Source organism: Oryza sativa, chromosome 7 (genome assembly GCF_034140825.1).
Source record: "Oryza sativa Japonica Group chromosome 7, ASM3414082v1".
NCBI classification, from domain to species: domain Eukaryota; kingdom Viridiplantae; phylum Streptophyta; class Magnoliopsida; order Poales; family Poaceae; genus Oryza; species Oryza sativa.
In genome coordinates this window covers 23,222,665-23,238,472 of record NC_089041.1, presented here as the reverse complement: position 1 = coordinate 23,238,472, position 15,808 = coordinate 23,222,665, and the positions used below count along the sequence as shown (strand labels likewise).

The 15,808-nt window shown below is 42.6% G+C and overlaps 2 protein-coding genes across 2 annotated transcripts; one reads left to right on the top strand and one right to left on the bottom strand.

Annotated features, from left to right (window-relative positions):
- Positions 1 to 546: 546 nt before the first annotated feature.
- LOC4343662 (ribosome-recycling factor, chloroplastic) lies at positions 547 to 5,664 on the bottom strand. Its single transcript, NM_001422220.1, has 11 exons — positions 5,480 to 5,664; positions 4,347 to 4,461; positions 4,195 to 4,261; positions 4,009 to 4,104; positions 3,572 to 3,669; positions 3,376 to 3,487; positions 2,525 to 2,566; positions 1,442 to 1,498; positions 1,299 to 1,349; positions 1,125 to 1,181; positions 547 to 943 (listed from the first exon to the last, which is right to left on the bottom strand). Exons 1-11 carry the CDS (start codon positions 5,565 to 5,567, stop codon positions 926 to 928), a joined length of 801 nt encoding a protein of 266 aa, NP_001409149.1. The 5' UTR covers positions 5,568 to 5,664; the 3' UTR covers positions 547 to 925.
- Positions 5,665 to 7,195: 1,531 nt separating this feature from the next.
- LOC4343661 (mavicyanin) lies at positions 7,196 to 12,273 on the top strand. The gene is made up of 2 exons (XM_015789555.3): positions 7,196 to 7,452; positions 11,600 to 12,273. The coding sequence occupies exons 1-2, from the start codon at positions 7,242 to 7,244 to the stop codon at positions 12,016 to 12,018; spliced, it is 630 nt and encodes a 209-aa protein (XP_015645041.1). The 5' UTR covers positions 7,196 to 7,241; the 3' UTR covers positions 12,019 to 12,273.
- Positions 12,274 to 15,808: the final 3,535 nt, after the last annotated feature.

Here is a 15,808-nt window from a genome sequence, read left to right as displayed (position 1 = left end):
TAAAAAAAAGTTTCTTACGAATGATTCTACCCCTCCAGCTTCAAGTTCTAGACCTTAACACATGTGCTCTTATTTATAACTGATCTTATTACGAGAAATTTCTCTATTTCCTTTGATTCTAATTGGGGCGCCCTTCATATTTATGTGGATGGGTATTAATTTTTAGTGATATATTTCTTGGCTGTTTTGGTTAGAGGTTGAAACAATTTTCAAAGGTATCCATTGAGAAAACCTTGAGTTCAAAACTTCACGATTTTTCTAATTATTTTTCTCAATAGTAGATGATGTGAAACGTTTATAGTAATAACTTCATCAACTCAACATATCGGTTCAGTTTTCATACTAGTATGTGCTTAGAGAAATATACTGTGTGCTGATAGGAATGAATTTATGAGTGTACAGTACGCGCGTGTAAATGAAGGCATGCGTGTTTAAGAAAGAAAAATGGCCTTTTTGCTATTGTCCGTCAGTCCGTGCGATGACATAGAGTAATGTGCGAAGGTCCAGATGTCGGTGACTGCTGACAAAACTGAGATCCACTGAACATGGAGATAACTGGCAATATGGCACCAGTAGTTGATGCTTCAGAGTGCGTGGCGATAAATTCACAACTGTAGCATTTTAATTCACGTGAGGAATATTGACAATGTAGCGGTAGAACAAGGATAAGGTCAAGACCTACTTTTACACGGAGTACACACAATAATTACAAAAATGAAAATGAAGGACACGGCAACATTGTCTGAAATTGCACTCCAGCCCAAAAAGATGCATCCGGCAAAATGCCGGCCATCAGAAAGATGGAAAAGGCTCAAGAAATCTGTGACCGCATAATTCACCGTGTTAGCTGAGGACATTGTTTTCTTCGGCTTCATCTACTTCGCAGGAAGATGAACTCACCAATTTCAAGATTAAAACCTGGTGTCTAAATTTTCATGAGTTCCTGAAAATGAAAATATCAAACAAGCCCGAGTCAATTCCTATGGTTCTGGAGGATTAAAGGATTACAGGATAGCAATGCTGATACTAGTTTCAGACAAGCCATTTATCCTTGGGGCATGCAATTGTGTCCAACATGAAGGAATATCTTGTCTGAAGAAAGACCAATGAAAGGGCCAAATTACCTGTTCCTTCTGCTTTTGGATAGCTTCGATCTTTTTCATGTACTCGTCAGTAACTTTCTGCATAATTTGTACACGATGTCAGTTCATGTTGCATACCTGTATCTAATAGATGAGATTCCGAAAGGACATGGGAACCTCACTAAACCACGTGAAGGAAAGGCAAGGAATCCTTACTTGTAGATCAGCGGACAAATCCTTCACGTTATCTTCAGAAAGTTTCTTTTCCTATGTAAGCATGTGAAAGCAGTTAATTTCACTGCAAAAAAGCGAGGTACAATAGCACCCACAAAATAGTATTATTAACTGAGAGGGTGAACCTTCTCAAGCTTATCGTAAGCTTTGATGGCATCTCTTCTTATGTTCCTTATAGCAACCTGTAAAAGAAGTTAGTCATATTAATAATCGATATTACATAGAATCCACAAGGAGATGAATATGTTATCAGTCAGTGAAAATTTGTGTGTATAAGCTACTCAACAATGAGAAGGCAGCACATAGGCGTCAAAAAAGAAGCAAGCATATTTTCTATAAAGTAAAAGCATCTTCTGAAAACTATCAATGTGCTTCAGCCTTTTGAAGAAATTGGATAAATAACCAACAAAGCAACAATCATATGGTACTCCTGAAATTTGTGCAGCACCAAGAGCAAAGGGTGCATGGCAAACAATTTTTGTGAAAGCCTCTTCCACTACAGCTCATACTATGCTCCACCTTCCTAACTAATACACATAGAAGATGCAGCAGAAATGGACTTGAAGAAGTGCTAAGTATCTGGTCAACTGATGCATCATAAAAAAAATTCAGATATACATTCATTCAGTATTACTAAACTAATATGGCTGTTATGTGCACAGTAATAGCTAATGAGGGCAGGCCACCCGCCATCATCTTGCTGCTGGCGCTGGCAGGGCACTTTACTCGCCAAGGAAGAAATGAGGCTGTTAGATTAGTACAGGGGAAATATATGGAACTAGCTGTTTATAGATTATATATTGCTTAATGAAAACGATCACAATGCCATTATTACAAAAAAGAGGGCTTTCTGAACTGGCAGATGCAAGATAGCAAATCCTTAAACTAGGAAGGTAATTTAATCAATTAGGGAAATAGATATTCCTGCTGAAGAAGACGAAGTCTTCCTCATGTCTTCCCTGGCCAGATGCTACGGTACATCGACTATTGTTCGCACTACATTACTCCATACAAGCAGTACCAGCACCATGCCAAATGCAGGTTAGCAGAGTCAATCAGACCGCTAAAGTGCTGTACTAATCATACTAGTATGGGTGCACAAGAAAAATAATAGGCTGGAAAATTGAGGCATAAAAACATTAAATCACAATAAAAATGTAAAAAGAATGTTTCAGTAAAAAACAGTGAAAGGTGAAGCTTAAGAGTACCTTGCCTTCTTCAGCTAATTTAGCAACAGTTTTTGCCAATTCCTGCCAAAACAGATTGAATCTAAGATGGATAAGAAAGTGGCAGGAATTTTATAATCAATGGAAAACATCTATGAATATTATTGAACCTGTTTGAAAGCTATAGCAGACCGCAATTCAACCAACTACATGTATTATATTAGTACTAAGAGAAGGCAAAAGGGGGCTCTCAAGTCCTAGAAATAAACACATTTTTCGGGGAAAATAGAAAAATTTATGCTGTCGATCATGGTAGGTTTAGATTTAATGGTGTAGATTGATCGCTACGGTTGTATACTAAATAACAATTGTGTTTATGGAAGATAGAAGAAAGTTGTACATCAATTCATCAAATACAATTCAATAATATCACAGCTTACTGGATAATCCATCATAAAGGTCTTTTATGAAATACCCTAGTCTTTTGTGCATGGCATGTCCAAAGCAATTTCTACTTTTCTTGTTTGAGGCAAGACAAATACTCCCACATCAGTAAAGGTGATACCTGGTGATCTCATACATTTTAGAGACCTTATTTTGTATAGAACATCGGCCTTGTTTATGTTAACATACTTGTAAACACAAATTAGGTGTCTATGTGGGTTTGAATGCAAAGTTTTGAAGTTCAAAATACTGTAACTTCAATGAACATAAGGCATTTATTTTTTGTTCTCAGGAACAATACAGCTCTGCTCAGCTAATCCTTAATGTTTTGGATGGCAAGAAAACGCAACGTACAAACTTGCCAAACAAAATTTTCCATATGGAATTATGGACCCAGAATTACCAAGTAACCACACATAATTCACACAGATGAAATTCTAAAGCATTACCTTTCTGCGGTCAGAAGTCAATGGTGGAACAGTGACTCGAATCACTTCTCCATCATTGCTTGGTGTAACCCCCAGATTTGCAGCAACTATTGTTTTCTCAATGAGCTTGAGGCTGCACCGCATGAGTGTCATTGTGTCAACACTATTGATGGAAAACTCAATACCAACACTGAAGTGGGAATAATAAACAGCTTACGAGGATTTGTCATATGGCTGAATAAGGAGAGAAGTTGCATCTGGAGTGTTTATCTGTGCGATGCTCTTCAAGTTCACTGGAGTTCCATAATACTCAACCTGTAACAAAATTCTCACACATAAGGCATAATAGGATGTTCAATTTTCACAATTTTCTGTCCTAAAGAAAATCCTTTGCTCTAGTTTTAGTTACAGAAGGCGATCAAATTATCCAAACAGTCTGCATATGGTATTTGAGCAATAGTTTCATTCCTTGTTTGTGTTTGTTATTAGCCAGCCACAATAAATACCAGCCCAGACATAGGTTCAGTTAAGAAAAGCACACAACAGTAGCATGTGTATGGAATGATAAAGTATGCATTGAGTGTAATGATAAAAGATGTGATCATGCAAGAGTTACTTACAAACAGAAAAAGGAACAAGGCTAAGTCCTCACACCTCAATCCTGTCAAGCATAGCTGGGTTTGCCCGCCCTGTCCTCACAGTATTGAAGTTATTTTGGACTGTTTCAATTGCCTTTTCCATCCTTTCTCTCTGAAGATGCATATCTGCAGCTAGTGAGCCCCCAAGGCACAAAAAAGGAAGGCAAAATACCCATTCAGTGAGAAGATGCATTGCACTTACAGCTTGGTCTTCAATGACAGATTTTTCTGCCTCAATTTCTTCAATAGTGGCATGCCTCAATACTGCTCTGATAACATGATAATCACAAGTTATTAAAGCTTAATGTGGAGGGTCGATCAGTGGGATAAATATTTAAATCCAAAGTAGCTTGCCTCTTGTCCGAGTTTTGAAGAATAAGAGGCCTGCTATAGAAGCGCATTGGTCCAGCACGGAGACTCATGAAGTTTGTGGAGGAGCTTAAAATGTTTGGGCGTTCTGGAACACAACCTGTCAAGCACAACATCCTCTGGTGAGACCATGCATATAGGAATACGCGAGGAGCGCATTTTTGTATTAAGAGGAATAAAAGTTATTTACAGTCAAATACAAAGCAGCATGGGACTGAGACAGGATACAAGCAGGAAATCAAAGGTGTACGTCTCGCGGTCTGTTTTGGCTACAAAATTCCCTCCTAAAGATCAGAGCTGGGATGGCTTGGTTTGCTTGACGCCATAGCGTGGCCTCTGCCGCCATTCCCTTCACGATGTCCACCCAGGTCCTTTGTTGCTGATTGAATATCCGGCCATTTCTTTCTTTCCAAATTGTCCATGCCACGAGCGTGACTACCGTGTCAAAGCCCCGCCGAAGATGCTCTCGAATTCTTATTCGACTGCTGCAGAGCCATTGGTAGAATGATGGTTCATTCACCGGCAGACACTCAGGGTGCCCAATTGCCCTTAACACCCACCACCAAAGTTGTCTGGATTCTGGGCAGCCAACAAGAATGCTAGACAATCCCCATTAGAACGAGTCTTTTAAAGAATGCGTCAAAATCATTAGGGGCTAACGAGTGGCAATTATTTTCTGATGTTTAGTAGTATTTACTAAGTGAAAATATAAACCCCAGCAGCTTTGGGGGGAACACACTGTAAACCCCCACCAAGTTTGAAGCATTTCGTCTTGCTGATATCGTTAAACTTAATCTGGCCATGAAATCCTGAACCAAAGGCATATCCAACTACCAAAACGAGATTGTTCGGTAATGTTAGATGCTATACTATTACAGATACAATCACCGTTGTTCATAGCCACAAAAACCACCTTATTCTGCGAACCGGAGAAACAACGGAAGCATCAAGCCGGTTACGAGTTACGACCGCAGCGAAACGATCAACCCAAACCACAGCAACCAACGAGGCGTCACGCATTTTCCAGGATGGCGATATGCCTCGGCGGCCTCCAGTGGGTTCCAAGGCCAAAGCCTCGCGCGGAGCAGCAGCAGGAGTGAGGAAGGGGGGCGGCCTACCTGGGCGCTGCGGGACGCGCGCGGCGGAGGAGAGCGCGCGCGGCGGGGCGGCCGCCGCCGCGGGGGAGACGGCGTGGAGCGGCGGCATGTACGCGCGCGGCGTCGGCGTCGGCTTCTGTGGCGGAGCGCGGGGGGGTTGCCGCGGAGGGGAGTGGCGGATTGGTGTGGATAAGGAAGCGAGGTTGGGAGGAGAGGGACGAGAAGAGGGGTTTATGCTGTCGGGGACTCACGTGGGCTTGGGCCCAACTGATCAATAATGGGCCGTTTCAAGTTAGCCCAAGTAAGTTGGGCCGAATGTTTTAGCACCGACAAGCATCAGACTCGGTTTCAAACGGATTCACGACCGCACAGATCAGGTCTCTCGTACTCGTTAGACTCGAGTGAGTTGGTTTGGACGCTGGTCAAAAAAAAAAAAAAGTAAACTCTCGAATAAAGAAAAGGAAAAAAAATATAGCTCTAGTGACAGTACTCACTCTAGTTCTATATTAATTGACGTTTTGGATAAGGTTGAGGTTAAACTTTTATAATTTTGACCACCAATAACTTTAAAAATAAAGAAACTAGAAAAACATATATAATTTTGTCTTTCAAAACACTATAATAAAAGTAAACATACATTTATTTATTGTATATATTATAATAGAAAAATAAGGTTAAAGATATATCTTGTAGAGCGTGTCATTGTCCAAAGCGTCAATTAAAATGAAACAAAGGGAGTAGTATTAGTATATCTCGAGCATTAAGGCCCTCTTTATTTAGGCTTAGGCTTATTGGCCTAGACTTTTAAGTCAGCTTATTGGCTTATATGATTTATAAGCCGGTGGATTTAATGTCCTAAGTTTAGTAGTTGAGTCATATATCTACCTCACATAAACCAAAAAAACTTCTCTAACCTAACTTTTGGCTTAATAGTGTTAGAGTGGCTTATGGCTTTAAAAAAGCCAAACGGAAAAGCTGCTTGTTTGTTTAGGTTTAGACTTTTCGACTTATAAGTTGGCTTATAACCCTAAACAAAGAGGGCCTAAATCCAATCCGACAAACCAAAGTAGTACTCCCTCTGTCCCAAAATAAGTGCAGTTTTGCACTATTCATGTTCAACGTTTGACCGTCCGTCTTATTTGAAATTTTTTTATGATTAGTATTTTTATTGCTATTAGATGATAAAACATGAATAGTACTTTATGTGTGACTAAATGTTTTTAATTTTTTCACAAATTTTTCAAATAAGACGGACGGTCAAACGTTGAACGTGAATAGTGTAAAACTGCACTTATTTTGGGACGGAGGTAGTAGAGTACAAAAATCTTTGCTGGAACAAAGAGCGAGAGATCCCGTATGCTGTACGTTGTCAACGGAGTAAGGATCACGCCTCAGCTACAGGCCATACTGCGCCAACATCACAAGTTCACAACCGAGGCCCGAGGGCAATCTCGGCATTCGCACAACCGATTCAACGCTTGCAAGCGGCAACAAACAGCCGACGCCCCCACACCGCCACACCACACGCAGTCGGCGCCGCGATGATAAAAGGCGAGAGAAATTTACCCACGAGTCGCTCGCGCGGTGACTGACACACCGTGGCGATGACACACGCCGAAAGGAAAGCTTGGCCGCGGCGCGGGGGCATTTTCGGGAGGAGACACGACCACGACCCCACGAGGGGATCGAAAAGTTGCGGAGCTTTTATTTAACCGGCCGGTTTGTGCCACTCTCGCCACTGTCCTAACCTGCACTTCGCTCTCTACTCCTCTCGCTCTCGGTCATGGGTGGTGGTGCGGCGGCGAGCAGGGTGTCGTCGGCCATGGCCGTGGCGGTGGCGGCGGCGGCGGCGTTGGTGGTGATGTGGGCGGGGACGGCGACGGCGGCGGCGGCCGTGTACGAGGTGGGCGACAAGACCGGGTGGACCATCATGGGCAGCCCCAACTACACAGCCTGGGCCGCCTCCAAGAAGTTCCATCTCGGCGACACCGTCGGTACGTACGTTTCGTGGCGAGTTTATCCCTCTCGCTCACGCGTTCTCCGCTCCTCCTGCTGCATTCCGGCGTTTTATCTCCTCAGAAACATTGGTGCGAACGACACACGTTTGTAGTTTTGTTGCTTGAACATGAATCTTGCCATGTGCAAGACTGCAAGTGCAAGTTCGTTGTTGAGACAAAATCTAGTAAGTAGTAGCCTTTTATCAGACGAATCAGTCACAGAGAAGAAGGGAAAAGAAAAGCTTCAGTAAAAACCCGGTCGCTGTAACCATGTTACGTACTGTAGCGTCCACATGGTGCCTGCCCGCTGCCCGGGCACCCGGCTGGCTAACAGTAACTCTTCACGGAGTTCTTGCTCGATCCCCTGCGAGTGGAAGCCACACAAGTAACTGTACACGGGAGTATTCCACCGCTATATCATGAGTACTTGTGACCTGTCTAGAAACTGGAAGAGGTCCCGAGCTCCACTTCGCAGCAATTAGCGCCATTCAACTCCAAAGTCTTGTGCGGCGTAGAAGGCGCTGGAGTGTTGGTCATGTTGGGTCATCCACCTGTCTCGACGTCGCCCTCCGCTAAATGCCTCGAATATGGTTGACGCAGTGACGTCCACTATACAGCACTGCGTATAGCCGGCATAGCCGGCTGGTGTGATACCCGTGCTCACACTGTCACACACGACTACACGAGCGGTGCGTGCGGTGCGGCGAAAGTCTCATTCACTGCCCGGCAATAGATTTCTTGGCGTGCAGAACAAATTTGGTGTGTGTAGCCAGTGCTCTGCTCATGTGATGCTAGTAGGTTCTCTAATCTCTACAGAGTACGAACTGCAGGACAGATCCCGATCCTGTAACGGGGTACTGTGTTCTCTATACACTACGGATGTGTTTAATTACACGCTAAAAATAGAAGTTTGATTGAAATTGAAACGATGGGACGTAAAAATTGAAAGTTTGTGTGGATAAAAAAAATTGATGTGACGTTTTTGGATTTTAAAGTTTGGGAACTAAACTCGGCCTACTTTAACGCGCCCACAGTCCGGCTGGACTGCAGATCAGTACTCCGTGTAGAGCAGATCGGTACGTGTAACTGCGGCGGGACAGTGTCCTGTGACTGTGCCATATCGTCAGAGTAGTGGGATATCGCCAGGACGCGACCATCCGTTAGCCAGTGGTCCGCCGCGCCTAGCTGGGCAGCCAGCCATGTGTCAGGCCTGGCGGCCGGCTACATGCGTGGCTGGCTTGCCTAGTTGCCTCGCGCTTTTCTCCGGTGCGCCGGTGTGTTGTGTAGACTGTAGTGGTGGGGGGGGGGGGGGGGGGGCCGGGGGACTTCGGTGCAGCACGCACACGGCACACGGCACCAGCTGGTGGCCCTCACCGCCTGCACGCGCCGCGCGCCGCTGGCCGCAGCGCTAGTCGCCTTCTCTCCCTCGGTGCGCGCGTGGGGCGCGGCGCGGCGGCTTGTGGATGGCGCCGCGGGATCCGTTGGCCTTTACCGGCCTTTTCGCCGGGCGAGCCGGATCGGTGTTTGCCTGGCCTGCACGGCCGCACCACACCCGGTGCGTGTGCGTGTTCCACGCGCATCTGTCGTTCTGGCGTAGCGGCGCGCCGACACGCAGGCACGCGGTTGGTGTGGTAAGCGAGAGTACTCCGTGTTTTGGCATGAATCCAAACAGGTCTATCTGGATACCTGACGTCAGATAGCGCTGGCCTTCTTTGTGTTTCTTCTCCACCAAAGAACATGCTGGTTTCGGAAAGAGCGCGCACTACCAGATGAGTACTTTCCCTTCTCACCAAGGATCTGTATGCCTGCGTGTGAGTTGGAGCGTGAAGGCACGGCCAAATTAGGGCATGTTTAGATCCATTTGGAATGGCAAATGACAAATGGCAAAAGTTTTGATGGCAAAAGTTTTAGCATTGCAAAAGTACTAGTTGGTGTTTAGATGCATGTTAAAGTTTTTCCATTCTAGCACTAAAGTGAGAGAGAGAAAGAGAGAGGGAGTGGTCCCAAAGCACTTTTTGGCACAATTTGCTACTATGGACTAGCAAATGCCAAATGCCAAATTGCCAACTTTTGCTACTAGTGTTTAAATTCAAAATGGCAAAAAGTGCTATAAAATGGTAAAACTTTTGCCATTTTGGAGGATCTAAACAGGGCCTTAGGCTGTGTTTAGATCCAAAATTTGGATCCAAACTTCAGTCCTTTTCCATCACATCAACCTGTCATACACACACAACTTTTCAGTCACATCATCTTCAATTTCAACCAAAATCCAAACTTCCCCCTCAACTAAACACAGCCTTAGTCATTTGTCACTTTGTCAGCCATAACACTTGTTTTTCTTTTTAAGCTCTAGCGCTCCTTGTGAGTTGTGAGTACTTTGTTGCTCAATTATTCCTGTAAGGATTAGCTTTTCTTGCTTTAAGGAAAGGCGTTTTATTCTTTTGCACAATTAGACATGTGTGCCGACTATTTTGAAGGCACTTGTTCTTTAGCTGAGATTAAAAAAAGAGGGCACCAAAGGCACTTTTTTTCAGTTGCCTCTGCTGAAGAAAGTTAATGTTTGTTCTTTGCATTGAATTAAATGATCAAATCCTAATCAACCACAACTTTATAGGAGTATATTTCATGCTCTCAGTTGCTATCTGTTCCACAGCTTGTCAAAATTATGTTGGACCCTATGGCCAACACACCGATGCATGCGCTCTCATTGAATCATTGTTTTCTGTTGAGCAATCTCATGGTTGGTTGGTAGGCTTCCTTGGTGGGCCGAAAAGATGACGGCACGGATGCCATCTTTTGGAACTTGGAAGCATAGAGTAATCAAAGAACCACAAATGCATATAGCTCGTCCAGAAAGAGGGTCTATGATTATCGCTGTTCTATTATGATAGGGTTGCCAAACTGCCATTTTGCAATGTGGACACCTGATTGGGTTTGGCCCATGAGCTGGAAAGTTGGCATTGCGATCATATCATTTGTTGCCCTGGAGAGATGCCATCCGATCAGTCAAAGTAGCTAGCTCTAGGATTTTCACATGTTTAGCTCTATTTTGGTGGTTCTAGATTTATAGTATCTTTGAGATAGTTACGCGTGGTGCCGTGGGTTTCTTTTGTCAAACCAATGCTGTTATTGTTTTTATCGTTATGTATAACAGCATATATTCCCAATCACATCTAACCAAGTATAGTCGTCACCAGTCAGAGTCATTAGTAAGGATACTAGACACTAGAGAGTGGATTTTTAGGAGTGGAATAGATTAAGAAATATAACTAACTGAACATGATAGAGCTTTTAGTAGTGACTCTCAAGCATGTCATATCTGGTGATTGCGATCGAGTTAGCTGGTAGGATCCTTCCAGATATGAACTGCACTAGGTTCATCTTGTTCCACAACAACCAAAAGTAGTACAAAAAATAAAAACATCACTTTTTTGCACAAATGACCATCTGTTTCATCATGCTGATGCATGATACTAGTATGATCTAGCTCTGTTTTTACAAAGCTTCATGACGTACCCCAGTCTTACTCTTGGTCATATTTCTTTTTACAGAGAAATAGAGGAAGCCATACAAGGATTTAGTCAGGCCTATTCATACACTATCTAAACAAGGAAGTTAGATTCGCCCCTTTCGAGGGGCATTCCGATTTCGCTAGTATCATCATTTTTGCCGCACGAATCCAGATTGAGATTTAGGAAAGGAAGTTAACTAAGTTTTCGAATCACTGACTCAGGCCCATTGTCGAATCCTACTCAGGAATTGTCGAATTATACTCAGCCGAAAAAGAGGTACTTATTTATGGCGGAACGGGCCAATCTGGTCTTTCATAATAAAGAGATAGATGGAACTGCTATGAACGACTTATTAGCAGATTAATATATCATTTCGGAATGGGATATACATCCCATATACTGGATCAAATAAAAACGTTAGGCTTCCATCAAGCCACTACTAAATCGATTTCATTAGGAATCGAGGATCTTTTAACAATACCCTCTAAGGGATGGTTAGTCCAAGATGCGGAACAACAGAGTTTTCATGGTTTTTGTATTGAACTCAAAAGAACTTTGATCTCTCTCGTGTTTTGCTGAATTGACTGACTATTTTTTGCCTTCTCTTGTCTGAAAAAAAAAAAGCCGTGCAGTCTTCACGTACAACAAGCAGTTCCACAACGTGATGGCGGTGAGCAAGTCGGACTACAAGAACTGCGACACGAGCAAGCCGATCGCCACCTGGTCGACGGGCAACGACTCGGTGGTCCTCAACGCCACGGGCCACCACTACTTCCTCTGCGGCTTCCCGGGCCACTGCGGCATCGGCCAGAAGGTGGACATCCGCGTCGCCGCCTCCGGCCACTCCTCTGCTGCCCCTTCCATGGCGCCCGCCCCGGCCTCCGGCTCCGAGGCACCCGTCGCCCCCGGCGGCGGCGGCGGCGGCTCGTCCGGCCACGCCGCCGCCGCCGCCCCGTCGCCGCACGGCAACGCCGCCGTTGGCCGCTCCGTCTTCACGGCCATCGCCGTGTCCGTGCTCTCCGTCGCCGCCGCTGGCCTGAAGTTGATCTAGTTGGGGGGTTGGGGGGGGGGGGTGGGGTTAGGATGGCGCGCGCCCTGTGAATTGTGAGCTTTTGCGTTTGGAGCTGTGTTCATCTTCTCTTTTGCCCCCCTCCTTTCGTGTCGTAATTAATTAAACTAGTATGATCCTGTGGAATTGCTGCAATTTGAGGATCTCTGCCGGTTGTCACCTCATGTTTTGGACTTTGGAATTGTGGGTTTCATCTCAGATTAGATCAATCGATTGAACAATCGTATGCTGCTACAACACGTGCCTGTAACAGTTTTCAGTTTATCGTAGTACACCACACTCAATACACATGCTTACCATATTCATATAAACACCTTCAAGAATAGTATATTTTAAGATTCACAAAGTTATTATAGGTGTCTCCATTTTTCATGCATTACTAAGATTTACGAAATTATCATAAGTGTCTTGTTGTCGATACGTTGTTTATCATCAAAACAATAATCAGTCATAAATATAAACGCACATGTTATGTTAAGTCTAGAACTCGAACTACTTTCATCCAAGAAACTTATGTTAAGTCTAGAACTCGAGCTACTTTCATCCAAGAAACCTAACCAGTGAGATTAAACTCATTTTGCTTTTGTTAACTTTTGGTCTCAAACTAAACTTATCCTAATCCATTGGACCATGGCTCCGAGGAGTTATTAATCTATTTGGATAACAGCATGTATGGCAGATCAAGCCGTACGAGTCTGAATATGATGTAGGAGTACTCCAAAATAATCATCGCGGGACACAATTATTGAAGGCGTCAGTACGATCAACAATTTTCAGAGAAAAAGCTGCAGATAAAATGCGGGGCGGCGTTTGGTCCACAATGCAAAGCTGCCAAGACTGCCATGTCAGTATGTCACTAGCGATCAACTTAGGGGCTGTTCACTTTGGTGCCATTTTCAACCTTACCAAATTTTAGTAAAGTTGCCAAAAAAGTGGCTACATTTAGTTTGCTGCCAAATTTTAATAACTATATAAGAAATCCTGCCAAAATTTTGGTAAAGTTTTTTTTGGCAGCAAAGTGAGCAGACCCTTACTTGAACTTGAACTGACAGGTGTAATGCCCCCCGACCTGTCCGTCAGGCCGGCCTGCACCATATAACAAGGACTCCTATGCTCAGTGACCTGATCTGGCTATGTTTGGACCTGTTCACTTTGATGCCAAAAAAAATCTTACCAAATTTTAGCATTGCCGAAATTTTGGCAACTATACCAAAATTTTGGCAACTTACCAAAATTTTGGCAAGATTTCTTATATAGTTACCAAAATTTGGCAGCAAACTAAATATAGCCATTTTTTTGGCAACTTTACCAAAATTTGGTAAGGTTGGAAATGGCATCAAAGTGAACAGGCCCTTTGTTTGTCCCCTATGCTCAGGCCCTGTTTAGATGGGACTAGAACTTTTAAGTCCCTATCACATCGGATGTTTGAATATTAATTATAAATATTAAACGTAGACTATTAATAAAACCCATCCATAATCTTGAACTAATTCGCGAGACGAATCTATTGAGCCTAACTAATCCATGATTAGCCTATGTGACGCTACAGTAAACATTCTCTAATTATGGATTAATTAGGCTTAAAAAAATTGTCTCGTGAATTAGCTTTTATTTATGTAATTAGTTTTGTAAGTAGTCTATATTTAATACTCTAAATTAGTGTCTAAAGACAGGGACTAAAGTTAAGTCCCTGGATCCAAACACCACCTCAGTTGCTCGATATAACAAGGACTCATACAATGTACTAACATGTGTACTTACAGTAGCCGAGTAGCCTAACATCTGAATGCAACTTTGCCGAACACCTGAACATTTTCTTCAGAGTAGCTGGGTGTCATGGAGCTCTTACTTCTTGCACCAGTAAATTGTACTACAGTATTTACTACTAACAAATTCAGATGGATTAGCTCGAAGTTTCATTCAGAAGGAGCAACCTGTTAAACTTGGGCAGTGACAAGAGTGATTGTCCATTTGTCCTTACCTTCTCTGACAGAATCCATGATGCAGAAGTTATCTCAAGAGAGAACAGTTTACTTGATTCACGTCTTCGCCACTTCAGCTCCAGAGCTCCTAGCCTGATCTCTTCGAGAACCGGGCATTTTAGTTTCAGAAAAGGCCGTCAGATATCACGGGCGTCGTGCGATGTGCTCCTGGAGTTTATTTGGTCCACATGATAAAAGACAGTGTTGTCATGGAGTTAACAACGAACCGGTGTTATTTTGTCTCGTTTGCTACAAACATGTTAGATTGTTTGCTGTTTGGGAGTTCCTTGCGGAAGTGTCTGCATTTCAGAGTCCCCCCATCATCAGGACACCTCCCCCTTTACCATTTACTCCTCCGGCAAGGATTGCAGAGATTTTGCAGCTATATGTGTATCACACCTCAACAACTAGAATGCGAGATTTTTTGCTCAAAACTAGAAGACTAATACGTCTGAAGAAACATCTTACTACAAAAGTTACGTAAAACTCCGACGCTCTAGACACGCCTAACAGCAGCGAGATTCACCTGCACCATAGAGATGCATTTGATAGGATAATGGTAAAAAGTGTACGGTTTCAACTCTGGTGTCTCGTGATCAATTTCCAATATATATGTTCACAATGTTTTCTTAAAAAAAAAGTTTGGAGGGATGTCTCTTTATCCTAATCTTGTTTTTTTCCCCACCTCCACCTACACCGTGATAAGGACCTATCTCTTTGTAAAATCATGAAATTTGGCTAGCTTGGTCTTTAGCCGGTCTAGCAAAAATAAGAACCATTTTTTTCACCTGCACCATGATAAGGACCTATCTCTTTGTAAATAATCCTAATCTTAATGAAATTTGGCTAGCTTGGTCTTTAGCCGGTCTAGCAAAAATAAGAACCATTGTTAGGATTTGTGTATAAAAATTGATATATTTTAAGATAGATAGTACATTTAAACCAAAAATACAACCCATAATTTTAACGCTATGTCATGTACTTCCTCCGTTTCACAATGTAAGACATTTTAGCATTGCTCATATACATATAGATGTTAATGAATTTAAACACATAGTCTATATGTATATGAGCAATGCTATAAAGTATTACATTATGAAACGGAGGGAGTAGAAAAAACTTGATATATCAAGTGAGCTAATAAGAAGAGAAGGAAGACTTAGATCACACGCAAATCCTACCTCGTGCGCTTAGTACAAGACATGATGAAATAGGGATATCATTAAATTAGCCTAATCCTCCTTTCATATTATAAACCGCTTAACATTTTTTCTAGTCAAACTACCAAATTTATAGAAAAAATTAGAACATTTTGTAACACCAAATTAGTTTCATTAAATTTAACATTGAATATATTTTGATAGTATGTTTGTTTTGTGTTGAAAATACTACTACATTTTTTCTATAAACTTGATCAAACTTAAAAAAGTTTGATTAGGAAAAAAGTCAAACAACTTGTAATATGAAACGGAAAGAGTATTAATTAGGACAATTGAGTCTTGTTTATGTAAATACACACGTACCCTACCTATAGATGGTTGAAATTTTACATTTGGCCGTCTTTAAAACTTATTTGAAGAATGAATCTCGCAAAAAAAAATTAAAAAGATGCCAACCTTATTGTTGTCATCTTTGGTACTGAAGTACAACTTAGCGTTGTATACTTGGCGCTGGGAACATTGCTATATGGTCACGCAGTTCATATCACTAGGGGCTCAGGCCTTGTTCTTTTCTCTAACAAAAGTTGGATGAAAATTTAGATATTCATGGCACGCTTTTTAAACTGCTAA

Excerpts from the sequence above, each read along its gene's own strand:
- LOC4343662 (NM_001422220.1), bottom strand. The coding sequence starts at position 5,567 with ATGCCGCCGCTCCACGCCGTCTCCCCCGCGGCGGCGGCCGCCCCGCCG. Across the intron at positions 4,105-4,194 it reads CTGTCATTGAAGACCAAGCT|AGAGAAAGGATGGAAAAGGC; the intron begins GTAAGTGCAATG and ends ATGCATCTTCAG. Across the intron at positions 1,499-2,524 it reads AATTAGCTGAAGAAGGCAAG|GTTGCTATAAGGAACATAAG; the intron begins GTACTCTTAAGC and ends CTTCTTTTACAG.
- LOC4343661 (XM_015789555.3), top strand. The coding sequence starts at position 7,242 with ATGGGTGGTGGTGCGGCGGCGAGCAGGGTGTCGTCGGCCATGGCCGTG. Across the intron at positions 7,453-11,599 it reads CCATCTCGGCGACACCGTCG|TCTTCACGTACAACAAGCAG; the intron begins GTACGTACGTTT and ends AAAGCCGTGCAG.